Source organism: Psittacula echo (genome assembly GCF_963264785.1).
Source record: "Psittacula echo genome assembly, chromosome: 7".
NCBI classification, from domain to species: domain Eukaryota; kingdom Metazoa; phylum Chordata; class Aves; order Psittaciformes; family Psittacidae; genus Psittacula; species Psittacula echo.
The window spans coordinates 59,017,975-59,039,483 of NC_137740.1; the positions used below are offsets into that span (position 1 = coordinate 59,017,975).

A 21,509-nucleotide genomic window follows, 5' to 3' on the forward strand; every position below is an offset into this window, starting at 1 on the left:
AGAAAATTGAAACCATATGATGGTACAGGGAATGTCCATGGCATGTACAGAATTTCCATCAGTGGAATGTTACTGCTGAGTTCAGCACAAAGTACTATTCTGGTCAGGGTCTGGTCTCCTACCAAACCTGAATGCCTGTCTTTTAGCATATCTGCTGCATGTAATATTTCAAACCACTAAACATAGACTGGTTACAGATCTGTACATAAAAACATGTGATGTTTAACAAAGAACTGTAACATAGAATCAACTAGGTTGGAAAATAAGTTCATCAAGTCCAGCCTTTACCCCAGGACTGATATTGGGTGCCTCACACAGTATCACAGTATCACAGTATGTTAGAGATTGGAAGGGACCTCAAAAGATCATCTAGTCCAATCCCCCTGCCAGAGCAGGAACACCTAGATAAGGTTACACAGGAATGTGTCCAGGTGGGTTTTGAATGTCTACAGAGAGGGAGACTCCACAACCTCCCTGGGCAGCCTGTTCCAGTGTTCCGTCACCCTCACTGAGAAGAAGTTTCTTCTCAAGTTTAAGTGGAACCTCTTGTGTTCCAGTTTATACCCATTACCCCTTGTCTTATCATTGTTAGCCATTGAGAAGAGCCTGGCTCCATCCTCGTGACACTCCCCCTTTATATATTTATATACACTAATAAGGTCCCCCTGCAGTCTCCTCTTCTCCAAACTATAGAGACCCAGCTCCCTCAGCCTTTCCTCATAAGGGAGATGCTCCACTCCCTTAATCATCTTTGTCGCCCTGCGCTGGACTCTCTCCAGCAGGTCCCTGTCCTTCTTGAACTGAGGGGCCCAGGACTGGACACAATATTCCAGGTGCGGTCTCACCAGGGCAGAGTAGAGAGGAAGGAGGACCTCTCTTGACCTACTGACCACCCCCCTTCTAATACACCCCAGGATGCCATTGGCCTTCTTGGCCACAAGGGCACAGTGTTGGCTCATGGTCATCCTGCCATCCACTAGGACCCCCAGGTCCCTCTCCCCTACACTACTCTCTAACAGGTCGTTCCCCAACCTATACTGGAACCTGGGGTTGTTCCTGCCCAGATGCAGGACTCTACACTTTCCCTTGTTATATTTCATCAAGTTTCTCCCTGCCCAACTCTCCAGCCTGTCCAGGTCTCGCTGGATGGCAGCACAGCCTTCTGGCGTGTCAGCCACTCCTCCCAGCTTAGTGTCATCAGCAAACTTGCTGACAGTACACTCAATTCCCTCATCTAAATCATTGATGAATATATTAAATAATACTGGTCCCAATACTGACCCTTGAGGCACTCCACTAGATACAGGCCTCCAACTGGACTCCGCCCCATAGACTACAACTCTCTGGCTTCTGTCCTTCAGCCAGTTCGCAGTCCATCTCACTACCTGATCATCCAGGCCACACTTCCTCAATTTAGCTATGAGGATGCTGTGGGAGACTGTGTCAAATGCTTTGCTGAAGTCAAGGTAGACCACATCCACCGCTCTGCCATCATCCATCCACAATGTTATTTCCTCATAAAAGGCTATGAGGTTGGTCAAGCATGACTTCCCCTTGGTAAAGCCATGTTGACTGCCCCTCATAACCCTCTTATCCTTGACATGCCTTAAGATGGCATCAAGGATGAGGTGTTCCATCACTTTCCCAGGGATGGAGGTGAGGCTGACCGGTCTATAGTTACCCGGGTCCTCCTTCTTGCCCTTTTTGAAGACTGGAGTGACATTTGCTTTCCTCCAGTCCTCAGGCACCTCTCCCGTTTCCCAAGACTTGGTAAAGATGATGGAGAGTGGTCTAGCAATGACTTCTGCCAGTTCCCTCAGCACCCGCGGGTGCATCCCATCTGGTCATCATTGGAGGAGAAAGGATTTGAAACGATATTTCATTGGGATTTCTTTGATACAGAGTGAACTTACAGATCTTTTACACAACTTTAACATTTTTAGTTGCTTTGAGAATGTTTGAAATTAATAGCATCTATTTATTTTAGATTAACTATCTGTTGAGTCAAGCATCATGTTATTTTGTTAACATTTGCATATTGAAGTGGTAGTACAAAACAGATTATTAATGCCAGATATAAAGTAACTTACTGTGGAATTGAATCAATCATTTCTGACTGAACGGCCAAAGCAGAACTTTCCACAGCTCCATATTTCCTTTGTTAACAACGCTCATTTCCTTTTTTGACTGACTGTGTTGGAATCACTGCTCCAGTGGTGGCAGGTAACACTCACCTGATGCTCAGTGCAGGTCATAGAATCTTAGAGTTATAGAATAGTTTGGGTTGGAAGAGACCTCATAGCAGCCTTCTTCAGGCTGAACAGACCCAGTTTTCTCTGCCTGTTTTCATATGGGAGGTACTTCCGCCCCTGATCATCCTTGTGGCCCTCCTCTGGACTTGCTCCAACAGTTCCATGTCGTTCTTATGTTGGGGACACCAGAACTGTATGCAGTTTCCACTGACATGATTTGATAGCACATCCTGCTCTATTTACACCTCTACTCTCATGTATGAAGAAATGGCAACAGCTAGAGCAACTCATGCCTTCAAACAGATTCCACAATACTTGCCCATGCAGTTAACTCTTACTGAAAAGAGTAAGGACCACCCTCGGCAGCCCTGAGGACACCCACACGTTGGCAGCTTTGCCATCACCCTTTCTGAGGGCTAGTGGTATGGGTGGCCACAGGAAGGGGGAGAGACTTTTTAGCTGGGCATGTTATGGTAGGATGAGGGGTGATGGCATTAAACTAAAAGAGGGAAGAGTAAGGCTGGATGCGAGGAGAAAACTCTTTACAATGAGCGTGGTAAAATCCTGGCTTGGATTGCCCAGGTTGCCCAGAGAAGCTGTGGCTGCCCCATCCCTGGCAGTGTTCAAGGCCACTCTGGATGGAGCTTGGAGCAACCTGCTCTAGTGGATCAAACTGATCTGTGGCAGGGGGTTGGAACAAGATGATCTTAAGGTCCTTTCAAACCCAAACCATTCTGTGATTCTATGATAAAGCTACATCATGATGTTAACGTTAAAGGCAATTTTGAATGTTAATGAAGGGGCCTCAGGATATCAGTGCCAGAAAACGCATTTGCACTAAATAACTACCATGGTTATTTCCACAGTTCTTTACTCAATCTAAGGTTAGAGCCAGTCTCTCCTGTTTTACAAAGTTGGTTTGGTTTTTCTCAGTGGTACAATCTGACCAGAACTGAATAGCAAAAAATACCTGTATTTACATTATTCGTTAACAGACAGGAAATTGCTCATTGTGCCAGAAAATGAATGCCCTCCCCATGGTTTCCAATCTAACCTGTTTGCCATTGTTTTCTTGTATAGCTTCATATACTTACAGTTCTTCCATTTGGTATCAGTTGTAGATAATTTAAGTACCACTGAATGGTTCAGATTTTTGCCCTGTGTGCTGCATCCATAATTGTGCTGCAATTTGAAAAGGACTGGGAGAAACAATCTCAGTTGTATTTTAGTTACTTTTCCCCGGTATTGCATTGTCATTTTTAATTGCATCTATCCTTTGGAAAAATCTCATGACAATTTTCCTCCCCATTTGTTTTCTTATGTTATCCTATGCATGTGCTTGGTGACCTTCCTTCCAAATAATTTTTACTTTTCTCTTTTGTTTCTCATTCTCTTGTCCTCATTTGCCTGAATTCCTGCTTCTCCCTTACTCCCCAACCTCTCCTGGTTGATGCTTATTCTCCCCGGCCTATTCCAGTTCTCTGCCTCTGAAAGCTTCAAAGAATGACAAACCAAGAAGTCTGAAAAAAGTCTCTCGGTAAGAACGGAACCAAGGTGACACACTTTGTTGTCTCTACACTGGGCTCCTCTCCACTGTAAGCTGCTGCTTCAGCTGTAATCTAGAACTTGGCAGACTTCTTTTATACTGCGGGACGCTGGGAAACTGTGTGTTTTCTACCCTTAGTTTTATCCTGATGCAAAGTAAGTATTTCCACTCTTTAAGAGCAGGACGCAGAATCCTGTGTTTCCTTAATGCTGCTTTGAACTGTCAGAGCCCCACTCTGCTGAAAGTAATCAGGAGTAGAAGCCTCTTGGGGTGAGCTGAGGAAGACAAGCTTTAGACTGTTAAAAGGGTGCCCTTTTTCTCCTTCAATGAAAGCTCCATTCTAGAACCTTTAAACTCTTTTGCGTTTGCGTCACGTCTCTCATAGCGGATGCTCCCAAGCTGTTCTATCAGGTAAGTGGCTTTTCTGGGTCTAGTTTTATTCTAGGAAGACTTAGAGCTCCTATTCGGAAGTCAGTGGCCAAGAGGTAGAAATGCTGATTCCTTGGTTGTAAGCCCTGATGTTCCTGCTTTTTTCTTTGCCTGAAACAACAGCTTTCCTGCATTAGCTCCTTAAGACCACGTGATTAATTTATCATGAGGGGAGAGCAGGGGCGGCCATGAGGGGAGAGCAGGGGCGGCCATGAGGGGAGAGCAGGGGCGGCCATGAGGGGAGAGCAGAGGCGGCCATGAAGGGAGAGCAGGGGCGGCCATGAAGGGAGAGCAGGGGCGGCCATGAGGGGAGAGCAGGGGCGGCCATGAGGGGAGAGCAGGGGCGGCCATGAGGGGAGAGCAGGGGCGGCCATGAGGGGAGAGCAGAGGCGGCCATGAAGGGAGAGCAGGGGCGGCCATGAGGGGAGAGCAGGGGCGGCCATGAAGGGAGAGCAGGGGCGGCCATGAGGGGAGAGCAGGAGCGGCCATGAGGGGAGAGCAGGGGCGGCCATGAGGGGAGAGCAGGGGCGGCCATGAGGGGAGAGCAGGGGCGGCCATGAGGGGAGAGCAGGGGCGGCCATGAGGGGAGAGCAGAAGTGGCCATGAGGGGAGAGCAGGGGCGGCCATGAGGGGAGAGCAGAGGCGGCCATGAGGGGAGAGCAGAGGCGGCCATGAGGGGAGAGCAGGGGCGGCCATGAGGGGAGAGCAGGGGCGGCCATGAAGGGAGAGCAGGGGCGGCCATGAGGGGAGAGCAGGGGCGGCCATGAGGGGAGAACAGTGGCGGCCATGAAGGGAGAGCAGGGGCGGCCATGAGGGGAGAACAGTGGCGGCCATGAAGGGAGAGCAGGGGCGGCCATGAGGGGAGAGCAGGGGCGGCCATGAGGGGAGAACAGTGGCGGCCATGAGGGGAGAGCAGGGGCGGCCATGAGGGGAGAGCAGGGGCGGCCATGAGAGGAGAGCAGGGGTGGCCATGAGGGGAGAGCAGGGGCGGCCATGAGGGGGGAGCAGAGGTGGCCATGAGGGGAGAGCAGGGGCGGCCATGAGGGGGGAGCAGAGGTGGCCATAAGGGGAGAGCAAGGGCTGCCATGGGGTACGTGGGATGGCCTTGAAGGTAGATCTTGAAGGTAGATGAGGTGTGACCATGAGGGGTAGGGGCAGCAGCTGTACAGTGTGGGTCACTATGGGGGGCAGATGAGGGGTGGCTGTGAATGGAGATCATGAAGTGCAGCCATGAGGGGAGATAGTTTGCACTCAGTGCTGTGGGTTACTGGTGGACTTTGCAGTCCTGGGGTAATGGTTGGACTCGATGGTCTTAAAAGGTCTTTTCCAACCTGGTTCCTTCTATGATAAACCAGAATGAGTCCTTTGACCTTCCCAGTGGGGCTCTTGAGGGACTTCTGAGACAAGCAGGTAGCTCCGTGATAGCTCTAGCTCAGTTTGTCTGTATCTTTTTCTCAGTATCTTTAACATCTTATACCAAACAGGAGCTTTTAAAGCTGTGGAGACAGGGTAATTTCTCATTCTTAAATGATCTTGACTGTGCACTGAATTAAAACTTGGTTTGTTAGAGTTTATTTTTATGGCTACCTCAGCCACATATATAATATAGGTATAATCAGACCATACAAGAGGCAGTCGTTTGCTCACAGGGCATTTTTCCATACACACATGATCAGAAATGGGGTGTTTGTGCTTGCCAGGGCTTTTGGTTATTCCCCAATGCAGCAGGCACAGCCTCCTCTTCACAGGTGAGATGCCAGACATGATGAGAGAGAAATTTCTTTCTAATGAGGATGTGACATGGACAGTGCTGATGGGGGGGAATCAGCCTCACTGCATCTCAAGAAGATGACTTCCTGTATTGTTGCTGCATGTGTGGGGTGCTTATGGCATGTTGCAGTTTTGTGGTGGGGTGTTAGCTTTGGGAAGCCTTTTCCACCCAGGAGGTTGCTAGGAACGTTCTTCATTCATCTCCCACGTTTGTGGGAAATAGAGAGATACTCGCTTCCAGTAACAGAGAAAACCCTGTTCCTTTAAGGATGATGTTTTCTCATCATTTTTTTTAATCTGTGTATGGAGAAACAGTAAGTGTAGACTTTTTTCAGGTTTTGTGTGAGATGTGTTAATGTAATTTGTTAAAGCCACCCTTTGTGTGTAATTATTTGTATTAAGACTGGTCAAGTAAAACTGGGTGACACATAGGAGCAGAAATACATTAGAAATAGAAATTAACCAACTTAGGTGGCTTAATTCTATAAGGCTTCTAAACTCTAAATCTTGTGGAGGGTTAAGTTGACAGGGGGCTTAAACTGTAAGTTTACTGTTCTGTTGTTAAATGTGTGCTTCCTACGTTACAGAGAGTTCATCAATTACATGAAGCGATCCCGAACCTTTTATGCCTCTATAGCAGAACGGCTGTGCGATGGAGACCTGGTGATGAGAGACAGCTCAACCTGCTGGAATGGAGAGGATGTTGTAGAAAGGTAAAGTTACAAGTAAAAGTTTTCTGTAATGGTGACTTCATATCCTTCAGACGGTTTAAAAGTATTCTGAGACACTGTTGTCATCGTAAGTTTCTCCTTCACAGTGAAGCTTTGCTTAATTGAGCAAGGGTTTTGCTAAAATAAAAGGTTGTACATGCTGAGGTTTATGTGCCCATGCTAAATACCGTGGAACACTTCCTGGCTTTGTAGAGCCCCTTCTTTTCACTATAGAGAGGCAGATTTTCTACTGTAGAGGGATCTTGCCCTCTAAAGCTCTGTTAGCAAGCAGTACCCAGGTGACTGATGGGAAGTCCCTTCCAGTCTGCTTTTTATGGGCTTATTAGTGCAGAGCTAAACATCATGTTTGGCCTTAATTATGAAATATGCAGCTCTTTTTGTAAAGGCATCAGAAAAACACAGTGATAAGACCTGACATTTCTTTTCAGAGTTTCTGACACAGACTTTGATTAACAACTGATTCAGGAATTGAGCAGCATCTTTACCACAGCTTGTTCTGCAGCAATTCTTACATAGTAACCATTAATAAATGCACTGTTCCATGCTGGCAGAGCAGCTAGGAGCTCTGTAGGGTGAAAAGATCTTTCTAGTTTGTCAGCTACTTTTTTCCCCTTCTGTATTTTACCACAGTCTTTCCCATTACCCTTTAGAATCCAAACTGAAAATACAGTTGCATCCTTCATGAGCTAAACTTCTCGCTGCCATTTCTCTTGCTCTTGTATAACCTGAGGCTACGTTGCCCTGGGGAGAAAAAAAGGTGTTCAGAATACAACTGTATCTGTTACAATCACTGTCAAAGTAGATGTCAGTTTTTGAGGTGAGAGCTGTTTGGAAGTGTGCCAGTGAGTGGTTTCCACAAATGTCTTTTTGTCTAACCATAGATAGTCCATGGGATTATGTTGGCTTTCATGATGTTTCTTTTTGAAGTGTATTTTGTGGTCTGTAGCAGTTGTAAAAGATAAAGTTCTGTCATTCTGTTTTCTCACTTTAAAGCAATTCTCATGATTGAAACTTAGGGAATCATTCCAATGTGGAACAGAGAGATGATACAATTATAGGCTGTCCCATTAAAGGGAGGTTTGACTCCCACACAGCTCTGCTTAGATATGTCATGTGTGAATTACTTCACTTAATTCCATCTGAGATGTTTAGATATAAACGTGTTTAACGCATTCAAAGAGGACTAAAAAGTTTACTATTTCAGCATACATTGGCATTAAAAATTAATTATAGAATCATATATTTGAAGGTTTTGGCAAAAAAATGCAGTATTCTAAATATTACTACACAGTGACTGTATTTATTAGTTTTTACTGTAAAAGTAATGGAGAGGAAGTGGGGAGAATATCAGTACTTCTAATCAGTATTTCTATTTCGGAGTCCCTTTTGCTGGTAACATATTGTTGGATGCACAGTTAAGTCCGGGAGCTAACTGTTTTCTGGCCGAAAGTTAAACAAGAAATGCATTTTATATATCAATTCTCTGAACAACAGCACCAACAAAATTGGTTTATTTTTTATGCTATTTTGCAGGAATTAGAACTATAAAGACCACCGGTAAGCATGGCTTAAGCCACTGTAATATTTGTCCTTTTTCAGTCTACCCTTTTTCTTATCTGTCCTTGAGCTATAGCCATTTCTAAGTTGGAACCCATATATAAAAGTTGGATCAGAAGATCAAACTTAGCTCTATTTGGAGCAGTGAAAGAAAAGCCTTTGCAAAAATGAATCTAGGGAATTCTCTGTGTGTTGCCTCTCAGTTTCAAGAGGAAATTTCCTGAGTTTCCAAATGAAATGGTCTTTTACTTATTGCCAGTTAGCTTGATCTGAAATAGTATTCATGATGGCAGAAGAAGTAGAAAGACTCTGCTGCTCAGACATAGCTTTCTATTGTACAGGTAGAGATTCCACCATCATTTCCAGTGTGTCTCTTTAGGAGTGCATATGGGTCAATTTTACCAGTAATGGGTTTCTGTGAGTGTGGCAGACTCTGTGACTGGTATTGCATTAAAGCATTTGACACAGGTTAAAGTCTTCATTCTCATTTTTCCAAATTTGCCTTGGTTTCATACTGCTATGAGGAGTTAAAAGGTAGTAAACCTATGTTCATACACTGAACTCTACAGGTTTGACCCTGACTTGATGGGGAAGGAAATTCATTTACAGCAGCTGCTTTCCAGATTGGAATCACTTTCTCAGGAAATTTCAGGTGTAATATTTTGGGGTCAAAAAATTGCATGTAAGAAAGGCTTTTAAACCAGATGACTGGGAATATAAGAGAAAGAGGTTTTGTAACACGCAGTAGGAACCCACACTTCTTGTCCTTCCCTCTCTCCTTCTGTACTTTACTTGTTTTTCTTGGAATTTTGTGTGAAGTGGAGGGATTAGGGGACACCTGTCCACAGGCTTGAGCAGAATCATGTCATGGGTTGTTAGGCTCTCAGGGCCTGTGCAAGCTGGCTGAGAGAGGAAGTGGCAAATCACAGTGAATTCCTGTTCTCAAACTGTTTTCCTTTAGAGACTTCTAGTTTTTATGAGTTTAGCACTTTCTTTGTCCCCTTTCTCCTTTCCTTAGGCTCCAGCAAGCAGCCATCTGGATATGGAAGACAGAGACAATTATTTAGCCTTAGCATACTTAAAAGCACTTAGCTTCTATTACACTTGTGCCATCAGTGTAAACAATTTCTGGAGATACAGTATGTTGTAAAATACTATGGTTTTTTGCAATATTTTTCAGGTTTTAGGGTATTTTCCAGGGCTTGCAATGTTTTTGTTGGTGTAGGGAGTTTTTGGTGGGGGTTTTCTTGTTTGTTTTAAATCCTGTAGAATAAACTAAATACTCAAGGTTGGAAGGGACTGTTTCAGACACAAATTTGCCCAAGCTTACCCTTCAGAATGATGCAGAGCACTGCCAAGCTTTGAATGGCACCCTCAGTGTCCCCCTGTCAGGATGCTTGAGGAGTAAGTGTTAAAGTTCATTGCCTTTTAACAAGCTAAATGTTAGTAAGGCTGCTCATGACCTCCTGTACAGCCCCAGTTGGCCATAGGAAGGGGAGGTGACAATGGTTAATAGCTACCCATCACTACATGTAAACTTATGATGTGGCCAGAGCACCCCAGTTTGGGGACTTTCTTACTTCTTGCAGTAACAAGCAAGTTGTTCTAGGACAAGATCAAAAAGTAGGCAATATTAATGAAGATAGAGTTGAAAACATTTCCTTCTACATTGCTGATGTCTGGAATCTGGGCTGCTGGCCTAGGTTATGGTGAGTACTTGGAGCAGTAGAAGTGACCATGGAAACCAAACCAAAGATGAAGATAGCTCAATATTTTTCTTATCTAGGTCTGCTGCTAGCCAGCTGTCTGTGAATAAAGCCTCCTGATGGAATCAAACTTGATGACACAGGTTTGAATTTGCCCCACGTTCTTCTAATGTCTATCTTGTAAAATGAACAGTGGCTGCTCTGAGAATATTCAAGTGTTATTTGTATGTGCAGGTATGATGTATTCAAGCTTGAATGTGATAATTTGCATTAGGTCAATATTTTACTTTCATGTGAGGGAGCAAAAACCTGTACTTAGGCTGACCAGGAGAAGAATATTCACTTTCTCTGGGCTATTTCAGGTGTTGGGGGATTTTGTGTTCTGCTATCTGAACTGGTCTCTTCCATGCTCAGGAAGGAAAATCATTTAAACAGCAGCAAAGGACAGCACTGGGCCCTGTTCTCTCAGGTCACTTTTGTCAAATGGGAAAATAAATCCTGCTTTTTTGGTCATTGAAAATCAGACATTTTGTGGAAGTGAAGGCAGAAGAATTTAATCTCAAAACTGTTTACCTTTCTGTCATAAACAGACACACTTTATCTGCTCTACAAAATGTATCCCTATGAGCTTGGTCAGATTGAGATGGATAGATCAAAACTGGCTTTGTAAGAAATGCAGTGCCAATGCCAGGCCAAAAAATATGAAGGAAAGGGGAAGAGTTGTAGGGAGATGGATTAAGTACTGTAGGCAGGAGGTATGTGGAGGTCAGCTGTGTATAACATGAGGTAATGGGAGTAGTACTTAACTGTCTTCTTTCCAGCATCTCTGGATTAAGGAGGTGCTGAGTTGGCTGAAGTAATCTTTACTGAGATATCCTGTTCTAGAGCTCCCACCACCAGGCAGCAAAGACCAGCCAGGCCAGGCTGGATGTGGTTCTGTGCACCCTGATCTAGTTGAAGGTGTCCCTGCTCATTGCAGGGGGGTTGAACTAGATGACCTTTGAAGGTTCCTTCCAACCCAAACTATTCTATGATTCTATGATCTCTTATCAGCACTGCAGGAAAGACATGGAGACTTTATTCATTTCTGTGGAATACTCTGGATTTATGCTTAGTTGACAAGAAGGAAGTTTCTAGAGTTAGAACTTTGGGAATGATCATGAAGAAGGATGGAAAAGCCAGTAAGTTTAATGCACAGATTCTACTCTCTCCTGCTTTACTTGGGAGCATTTTGCAAATTATGGTACAGTCCCATGAATTAAAAATATATATTCTTAGATCCATAGTTGCCTTTAGCTTGGAAGGGAGCTCAGGAGGTCTCTGGTGCAGCTTCCTGCTCAAAGCTGGAGCTGCTATGAGATCATATCAGGTTCCTGGGTGGCTTATCCAGTATGGTCTTGCAAAACCTCCAGTGATGGCGACAGCATGAGCTGTTGTTACTTGTTCCACTTCTGGACTGTCCTCATGGTGCAGAAGTTTTCCCTTATATCCAGTCAGAACCTCTCTAATTTCAAATTTTATCTGTTGTTTCTTGTCCTCTCACCATGTGCCATGGAACATTTGCAAGCCTGAAGCTCTTGAAGGCCGTGCTGACTGCAAAGTAAGAAGTGGCAGTGCTTAGCAGACTCTTAATGGCTGTCAGATGCATTTAGAGAGAGAGCAACCTGTGTTATTTTCTGTTTTTACAAGGTGAGAGACTTCACTGATGATGGAAAGAAGCAATTGCATTATAAATGCAAAGCACCATGCACAGGATGAGATTAGAATATTCTTACTCCCAGTAACAAACCTGTAATACTTAGATAAAATACTTACAATATGAATAGTGCCACCACAGAGGACTGCACTGGTTTTAAAAAGATGCTTACAAGCAAAATATATTTAAGTAAGAAAACATAGGAATGTAAGAAATAAATGTCTCAATAATGGTAGAATACTTCTTGTTTCTAATAGGAATAAATTCCATTTCAGTTTAGTTTTAGAAAGGATTTCTTGAAAAGATGTTAGGTGGCTTTCAGTGATGAACAGAAAATATGGTCCAAATGACTTTGTGAAAGTGAAGCTGTTCCATTGCAATTCACCAGTACTAGCAAACAGCACAGTAACTGGTTAGCAGTGGGTGTTTTGTATGTATATAACCTGTATCAAGTGATTTCTTATGAAATTGAAGCACACATTCAAACAACAAGCTGTGTTCAATCTGCAGGAGTTATTAAAATGCCGTATAATGCCTAGAATTTTTTTTTGCCTGCAAGATCACAGGGGCCAACACAGTAAACTGATACTAATTTGAAGGAATTATGTATTCAGTGCCAGAAAGGACATCACTAAAGCATCTCCTGGGGGTTATGAGAATATACGTATGTAGAAAGGAATGTCTTCTGTGGTGATTTGAGATTACTGCTGCATAGGATCCTGTGGTTAGATTACTCTTCTGCATCTAGTTCTAACCCTATAAAAATGATGAGCTGTTACATCTTTAATCACATGAGAGAGGGGAGGGGGCTATCTTTCTAACAGTGAACAGACATGTAACAGTGCCAGTAAATAGTTAGCAGAGAACTCGCTAGCTGTATTTATCTGATGACAGTTTTACTCTTAACTAAAACACAGAGTAGGGGAAAATGGAATCAGGAGAACTCCTTTCTACTTGTGAAAATGCACCTAACGAATTTCAGTGCTGTAAATGCTTTTTGACCACAGGGACAACAGGAAGGGATGATTGTCTTCTGTTAAATATCATTAGACTTCTCCAGCTGTTGACATTATGTTATAGTTTATCACTGATTAACACAGTAGTTGTTTTCTCCACAAACTGGGAAGATATATTTATACACTTTCAGTCAAGGACCCTTTCTAATATTGCGCAAGACTAAGCTGTCAGGTCCAAGCTTTCAGCCCCAGCTTTCTGTTCAGTCAAAAGGACTCCCATTATCCTTTTGGGACCTTCCTCAGTGCTGTGATAATAGAATCAAATACATACCTCAAAGTAAGTGGTCATGAAATACCCAAATGCGTCCCATTCTACTTGTGAGTAAGGTACCTTTTCTGCTCGAGAAGGGCTATCAAGATCAGAAAGAACATGTTCCACAGTCCCTGTACTGTGTATTGTGAGTCCTGAGACCTTCTGAATTCCAGACAGGACTTTCTAAAAATGAAAGATTGTTCTAAAGAACCATTGGCAATTCTGATGCTGCAACAAGTGAGTCTAGCTTTGTGAGTTCAGTTTTTGCTGTGGAGTATGCATGCAGATTTAGATTAGACATTAGGAAAGAAATTCTTTCCTGTGAGGGTGCTGAGGCGCTGGCACAGGTTGCCCAGAGAAGCTGTGGCTGCCCCATCCCTGGCAGTGTTCAAGGCCAGATTGGATGGGGCTTGGAGCAACCTGCTCTAGTGGAAGGTGTCCCTGCCTGTGGCAGGGGTTGAAACTGGATGAGCTTTAAGGTCCCTTCCTATCCAAACCAATCTGGGATTCTAGGCAGTATGGATATGAGCAACAACACAGGCTGGATCAAAGCCATATGCTGAAAACAGGTATTGTTTTACACACTACATATATATATATATATATAACTTTTCTCTTACACTATAAAAGAAACTTTACAAGAGAACATAATTACTTTTATTAGAAGCCCTCCGTTCTTTTCCCCTTCATTGTGCAAACCAGCCACTGGAGGAAAGAAATGATTGCATGTGTGCCAATATACGTCTGCAGCATTGTATTAAAACTGCTTCTTGTGGAGTTCATTTACTTAAGGATTTTCTCTTAAGTGATACAATCCTGACTAAATGAGGAAAGAATTATTTGCTTCTGGATTGTATGACTTCTGAAAATTAATGTTTGGGGTTGCAAATATTGAATCCAGTTTCCATTGTTGAGGAAAGATTTATTAGTTTGGTCAGAAATGTAAGAAATGGCTAATGGTGTTGACCAGAAATCATGTTTTCTGGTGAGGCTTTCTAGTAGGAATATAGACTTTTTAAGTCCCTTCCCTTCTTCACCACAGATCTAAAAAAGGTCGAGGCATGTCTTTACTATAACCCATGCTGAAATTGGGTGAAGACAAGTGACAAAGTCAATGATGTTTATACGCAATAGCTAACTCCTGAATACCTCTGACAGACCTTTTGTCATCTCCGCTGATCTTTGTAATTTAAACTGATTAAGTCTTAAAGACTTGATTTTTTTTTGTTGTTGTTATCTGTCTGTTTTGGGGGTGTTTTTATGCAGTGACCAAGCAAAGACAATTTTAAGGATTTCTGTCCTGAAAACTATGAATATATGAATCTCAGTTTAAACATTCCATTACATGTAAGTATGTTCCAGCTGTTGGGAGAAAATTTGACACCAAAAAGGAGCAACATGTTGAATTATCCAGCGCTAACTACAGATGAGAAGCTAATGTGAGTCAGTAGGCAAGTTTTGTACTAAGGTACAGAAATAAGACCGAGAAAGGCGGTAGCAAGCTTGCAGGGTTTTCATGTGGCACAAAAAGAGCAGAAGCCTGATTCAACACTTAAGTAACTGCTCACCCAAAGTCTGTTTATGAAGTTTGATAGAATGATTTGTGGTCCTCAGTTCCCTTGGTTTTGGCTGTGGATGACTGAGATGTTGTTACTTAACTTGGTGCATGTTGTGCCTGGTCTCCTGTTAGGCAGCAGGCTTGTCTTTAAAGCTCTAGTTTTCTGCTTTTTGTTTTAAAATGGTGTTAGCTGTGTTTCTGTGCATGGATACTGTTCATAACAAATCATGCTGATGTGGGGAATGCAGTTTCCTGTATGATTTCATGGTCATTCTGTGCCCATTGCTAATTGAGTATGACCTGCTTGTTGGAAACAGTCTTTTTTTATAATCACACTCTCATCTTGCAGTGTTAATAGCAGGCTTTCTCATTCTTACCTAGTATTGTCATATGCCTAGGTACTTTATGCTGATGGCTCAAGTCAGTATTTGAAGAATATTTCTGTAAATACAAATAGAGATTTAACTTCTCAAGACTTCTTTTTTTCACACTGTAGCATTAAGCATTTTATCTTAGAGTCAGGGAATTGAATACAAATAATTAATTTTAGAATAGCAGAATAATTTGTGTTGGAAGGGACCTTCAAAAGTCATCTAATCCAACCCCCTGCACTGTAATACTGGGTTTCAAATTTTCATAGGGGACGCTTGTGGATTTGGTGTCTACTCAACCACTTTATCCTTTTGATTTAAATGTTCTGTGGGGCAGGGCTTTGAGCAGAATACATGGAAGAATAAATCTTGTCATACAGTCATCTAGCTCACGCCAGTGGGGAAGTATTTTGCACATGCAATGTGTGGTGGGGACTTGTTTGATACTTTCATAGTATCTCTCTTATTTTGGCATCTTTGGGATGTTCTTTATTGAAGGGTAGTAAAAAAGAATGCTGACCACGTGCGCTTTCTTTTGTATGCTGTTTTTTCTATTTATTTTCTTCAGGAGAAGTAAAGAACAGCCCTTATTTAGTCAGAAAACTGAAACTTTCCAATTAAAATAGTAAAGTAATAATACGGTGCGCTCCAGTCATTGAAACTGTTCTAACAAAAACAACCCAGCCACGGCTGAAGTCTATGGAAAACATCCAAGGTAAAGCTTATTTTCTCGTGCAGTATCCAATGTAGTGACGTTCTACCCATTCCCATTAGGAAAGGTCACAAAGTCCCATTGAAAAGGTAGAAAGTGAAAGTCTTACCTGATCCTTCAGTCTGTCTTAGCCAATGCTTCTTCCCATACGGAAGTCAAATTCATTTTCTTTCATTTGCAATGGGTGTGTAATACAGTAATATCAGCAAGAAAAAGAAAATCCTATTTTAGCCTAGAGATAGTGGACTGAAAATCTACTCTTCAAAATATCAGTTATATGCCCTCCTCTCACCTTGGTGCCTTGTTCAAATACTCAATTATCTGTTAGTCATAGCAGACAATGCTGTTTCTCACACACACTACTGTTCTGATATCCCAAAGCCTTTCTGTGCACAGCTTGTGGTACTTGCATTTATGCCCTCCATTCAGCACCCCATTTCAGCAAAAGCTCAGCAATAACAACTTGGGTGATCTCCTAGAGGTCAGTAGAATTATTCTCTGTGTGGCCACATGCTTCAGTGTTGAACTAAATATACTCAGTGGTTTGATCTGGATGTTACTGTGCTAGAATGATCTTACTGTAAATTGTCATGAAGGTAAATTAGGCCTTCATTGGATTTTGTTTGTGTTATAGGTACTCTGTGTCTAAAGGATGGGTTAGAAGTCTTCAAACCTGAATGTCAACAAATATAAAATCATCTCCTTCTTGCTGGTTTCCTTTCCCTATGTAGGCTTGGGGTAGATGCTGGCAAAATATCTTTGGTCTAGGATAATGCACAAATGACTTTGCATATCCAGCTGCAAGCAACTTCTTAGAGAAATACCTGTAGCAAGGTGGGGTAGAATCCAAAGATAGAGCTGGACAGGCATTTTTCTTTTGTTGAATTGGTTTGCATTGGAAGATGTTGATTCCTCAAAATGAAAGAAAAAAAAAAAAAAAAGATTCTGGATTGTAGCATGTAATGCTGAAGAGTCACCCAACTCTCCAAGAAACCTGTCATGCTGGGGGGGGAATATGTCACACTCTCCTGTTGAACCTGCCCTATGTGTAAGTGGCAAAACATATAACATGCCAGAGAAAATGAATCTGGAGCAGGGCCTGCAGCACAAGTGTGATGAGGAGCGGCTGAGGGATGTGGGGGGCTTTAATGTGGAGAAGAGAAGGCTCGGGGGGACCTTATCGCTCTCTACAACTGCCTGAAAGCAGGATGGAGCCAGGACGTGGTTGATCTCTGCTCCCAAGGAACAAGTGATGGGACAATAGGAAATGGCCTTAAGCTGTGATGGGAGGTTTAGACTGGATATTAGAAACAATTTCTTCTCTGAGAGGGCAGACAGGCATTGGAACAGGCTGCCCAGGGCAGTGGTGGAATCACTGTCCCTGGAAGCGTTCAAAAAACTGTGTAGATGAAGCTCTTAGTGGCATGGTTTAGTGGTGGTCTTGGCAGTGCTGGGGAATGGTTGGACTTGATCTTACAGGTGTTTTCCAACCTAAGCAATTCTGTGATTCTATGAAAGTAGAAGAGGTTGTTGTGTAGTTTTGTAGCTGGGGTACTTGGCTGCTATGTGAGTAGCTGTGGTATAAATCTCACAAGTGGGTATGTAAGGTTTTGTGTTTTAATAACACGGAACAGGTGAACTTTTGGCAGAACAAAAACCCAACCAACCAAAGAAAAACCACCACAAACAAAACCCAAACCAAACAAAACCAAAGCAAAACCAAACAAACAAAACCTCAAAATATTGCAGTCTAGTTCTATCCCAGAAATTGACTTCCCAATAAAACACGGTTTTCTAAGCACGTTTGCTGACTACAGTAGGATTCAGAGCCAACTCTTGTGGTCAGAGGCAGATTTGCCTGTAAGCAGCAGATCAGATGAGTAGACACACTTTGTCAAATGTTAAATATTGTTTAAAATCAGTTTAATTTATACATTGTTTATTCCACAATCTCTGTTATTGATATAAAACCATCTTGCTGTAGCTTTCCCTGCTGTGTACTTTCCCCTGCCTGCTGTGTACTTTCACTGACCTCTGCTGTGATTGCTTTTTAAAGCAGATGATTGAGGGTTGTCGGTTTACATACAGCTACAGAAAAAACCATGGATTTACGGGGGAAATAAAGAAAGTATGGGCTTGGATGGAAGGGTAGTAAGAAAGCCCAAAGTATGTTCTTACTTTTAATTCCATAGGATTAAGCCACTGCCTCAGAATACTCTATGAATAATATTGGATGCACTTATAGACTGTACAACCAGTTCTTTCCTTCACTAGTTTCTGCTTTTACTCAGATGGGCAGGTAAATGTCAGGGTCACACTAACTCCTACTTTGAGGCTTTTGTCAGGTCAGTTAGTGAAGTTTTAGGAAGCATCCTAAAAGTAAATAAATAAAATACGCATTCCACTTGATTATAAAAGGTTCCTGGAGCAATTCTTTCAGTCTCAGAAGGCAGAGGATTTCTCTGGTGGTTTTTCCTAAGCCTTTAGCAGAGGACAGGCACGAATTCCAGAGAAAGGCAGATGATGTGCGGACTCTGAAGTTTCTCATTTTAAGCCCTTACTGTGTTAACGATGTCCTTGCCTCCCAGAGAGATCTCCTCAGCAGTGCTTTTAGTTAGAAACATAATGTTTCCTGACTTAACTGAGCCTTATATACTGCACGTGATATACTACGGACTCAGTGCAGCCAAATCCATGGTATGGTGCAATGCTAAACCCTGGAGAGTCCCTCCTCCCAAATAGGCTCTGGTCCTGCCTCGGCATAAGGATGCTCCAAAACCTTGGCATGCCAGCTGGACCAAATCCCTGTCTCATTGCTGTGGCCAAGTGTGCTGAAGTTCATAGAGCTCAGGGGCTGAGGTAGGAATGTTCCTATAGACTGTAGAGTAAGTAGTGCTCTGTGCTCGAGTTCTGCCAACTGAGGAACCAACTGGTTGCTCCAAACTGAAGCCAAACAGCCAACATGTGAAGAGTGTGGACATCAAAAACGAAAGGGTCCTAAGCTCGTCTTATGGCAGGTTTAATACAGATGGTGTTTCCCCCTTGCAGAGCTGCAGCTCAGGATTGAGTTTGTGAAAAATGTGGAGGTTTGGATCACACCTGAGTTGATGTAGTGAGGGAGAGAGAATTTCCTATGGCTCAGAAACCATGTGGTTTTATTGTCTTGCTGATACAGGAATTGTTAAGGCACTAACACAGCTGGCAAAATCGTTAAGTGACCAGGAGTGCCAATTATCATGCTAAACACAATAATTTCAAATCTGTTTTTGCATCTTCCTGCTAATACTTCTTCCACCTCTCTGTCTCAATGTATTTTTACATCATAATCATCTAAGGGGTAGGAATGGATGATGTTTTTTGTTAGAGAGGAAAATGGCCATTCAGAGAACTGAGGCCAAGTTTCTCTAATGTGAATAATTAATTGTAGTGATGATAATGTTGCTTTGGTCACTTAAAGGAGAATAGATGAGAGTAGTACTTTTATGGTATGTTTGGGAAGACAGTTCAGATGTGAAACAAAGAGCTGGATCTTGCCCCACATCAGTGGAAAACATAAGGCATGTGTCAAAGTGTCACCTTGCTCCCAAAAGCCCAACTTCAGAGCTTGCAGGTGTTAGGAAACCCAAAACCTCTGAAGTTGCTGTGAAATGGCAGTGATCACGTTGTTGACGTTTTAGGGCTAAGAAGTTGAATACTATTCCAACTGCGAAGCATATGAGAGCTGCCAGGACTCTGCAAAGGCGTGATGTGTGTTATTGCTGTCATTGGTGTCATAGAGTCAGAGCTGGAGCAAATCAGACTTTTTAGAGGGAAAAGAATGCCCTTACCCTTATGGTGTTTGCTTCCTAGCAGAATAATTCCAAAAGCACAGCCCTCCTGAACCATTGAATTGAAACAATCCATGCTACAGGTACAGCAAAGCTCTCACCTGGAGGAATGGATTCTTCAGTTAATGAAAATCTTTGCAGAGACTCATCTTTCTAGGCTTCAAGCTGTAAGTTCTATTTCAGTTTTGCGTGACCACAGATAATCTCTGATTGCTTTGGGGAAGGAACTGCTCCCATCCTGCTATGAAGGCATCTGTCAGGAACGGGGTAGGGTGTATTTCAAGTGAAAGCTTTGCATTCTTTTGAGAAACCACCATGTTTCTCTTGGTCACAACCCCAGCTCCTGAACCCCTTCCAGCTGAGAGCTGAAGGCTTCACTGGAAGAATGTTTATGCCTGATGTTTTCCATCACCTGTGTTGGTGCTGTACCAGGTATCAGTGCCTGGTACCCACTGGCCAGGGCTGCCTCATTATTGCTGCCACTGCAGCTGGGTATATGAAAATACAGAAATCAGATGGAAGTCAAGTTTTAAAACTTCCTCCTTATTTAAACTGTGTGGAACTAATGTAGCTTGTGCTGATCCAAACCACTGGGTAAATGCTTTGTAGCTGATTCTATAGGGCTTGTTTGTCTCATTTTTCTTCCTGAAGATAAAGGACTAAAGTGATATTTATCTATTTTTTTTTACATTCAGTAAGCAGGCTTTTGCATTTGAGAATTCAGGTTTACTTACGAACTTCATTGGGCTGTAACTGTGTTTAATCCATTCTTTTTTTAGCTCTGGGAACTCCATTTAATAAAGTATTCTCTGGAGTTCCTTTGTTATTCTTTTATAAGCAATGAATCATGTGTGGAAAGCCTTTCCAGTAGATTTCAAAATGTAATAGCATGCTCTAAAATGCCAGGTGAAGGGCTATGTATTAAATGTCTCCTACAAACCCCTCCTGATATAGGTAGATGGTATGATTACATTAAAGGTTTAATTATCAGCAAAAACTTCAGGGGAAAAGAAGTCCTCCAGGAAGAGTAAACTTTATGAACTCTAATACTGGTTTATTAAGGGTAGGGTCATTAGTGTTGTGCAAAATAGCACATATCAACAGACTGGAATAGAAGTTGTTTTGTTTTATTTTCATCTTTTCACTGTTGCTTTTGGACCTGGCAAGCTTGGGAACACCAGCTGTTGCTGTAGGGGATTTAGGTGTTCCCATACAGTTTGAACTCAATGGGAGGCATCTATAAAAAGCCAGCTTGTTTACTGAATGTGATACTGCGCTCCTATGGTAAGAGCTGCTACTAGCCAAAGCAAGATCAGCTGTCCTAGTTTCTCATGGGTATGGAACAAGGGGCAGTTGCACCACTAAAATATTTACTTTCTTCATGGAGAAGCCAAGATAAAGCAATTTTCCAGAGACAGCTATCCAAGATACAGTGTGTTAACCAATGCATCCAGAGTCATGCTGAAACATAGAATGATTTAGTTTGGAAGGGACCTTCAAAGCTCATCTAGTCCAACCCCCCTGCAATAAGCAGGGATACCTTCCACTACATCAGATTGGCCAGAACCACATCCAGTCTGAATAACTGCAGCACAACTGGCAGAACATCTCTCTGCCAATTCCTAGTCTGTATATTATTCACTGGGTAATGCTGCAAAAAGTTGCGTATCATCTAACATTCAGTATTTTTTCTTTTCATTTTAAAGCATGCTTGGGCAACTGCCCATGAAATTTTTATCAGAATGTATGGGGAGATGAAATGGGCTGGAAACAGACTGGACTGAGAACTATTGTGTGTCTTTTTCATGGCTCTGAGCCAAAGATACTAGGCTTCCCTTGGCCCCCAGTGGATTATGTGGCTTGCTGTAGAGGCACTCAGTAGCCATGTCACAAGCTACAGCCATCAACTTACTGAATGTGTGCCCCAATTGCAAGTATTGCCTATTTTGATGGATTGCACAGGTCATGAAAAGGAATCAAAATATGAGAAGGTAGCAACATTACTGAAAAGACATTGAGTGAGACAGGATGTGTTTGTACTTGAATTTCCTTGTTAGATGCAATATGATAACTTTTAGCTGATTT

The 21,509-nt window shown here is 42.6% G+C and overlaps 1 protein-coding gene across 1 annotated transcript in view; it reads left to right on the top strand.

The window, feature by feature from the left end:
* Window positions 1–21,509, top strand: part of LOC308223650 (glypican-5-like) — a gene marked incomplete at both ends in the record, with an annotated part of 348,155 nt that overhangs the window by 119,151 nt on the left and 207,495 nt on the right. The window contains 2 exons of the mRNA XM_080622975.1: window positions 3,730–3,789; window positions 6,585–6,710. Coding sequence (XP_080479101.1) covers window positions 3,730–3,789; window positions 6,585–6,710 — 186 coding nt within the window. The remainder of the gene's footprint in view (window positions 1–3,729; window positions 3,790–6,584; window positions 6,711–21,509) is intronic.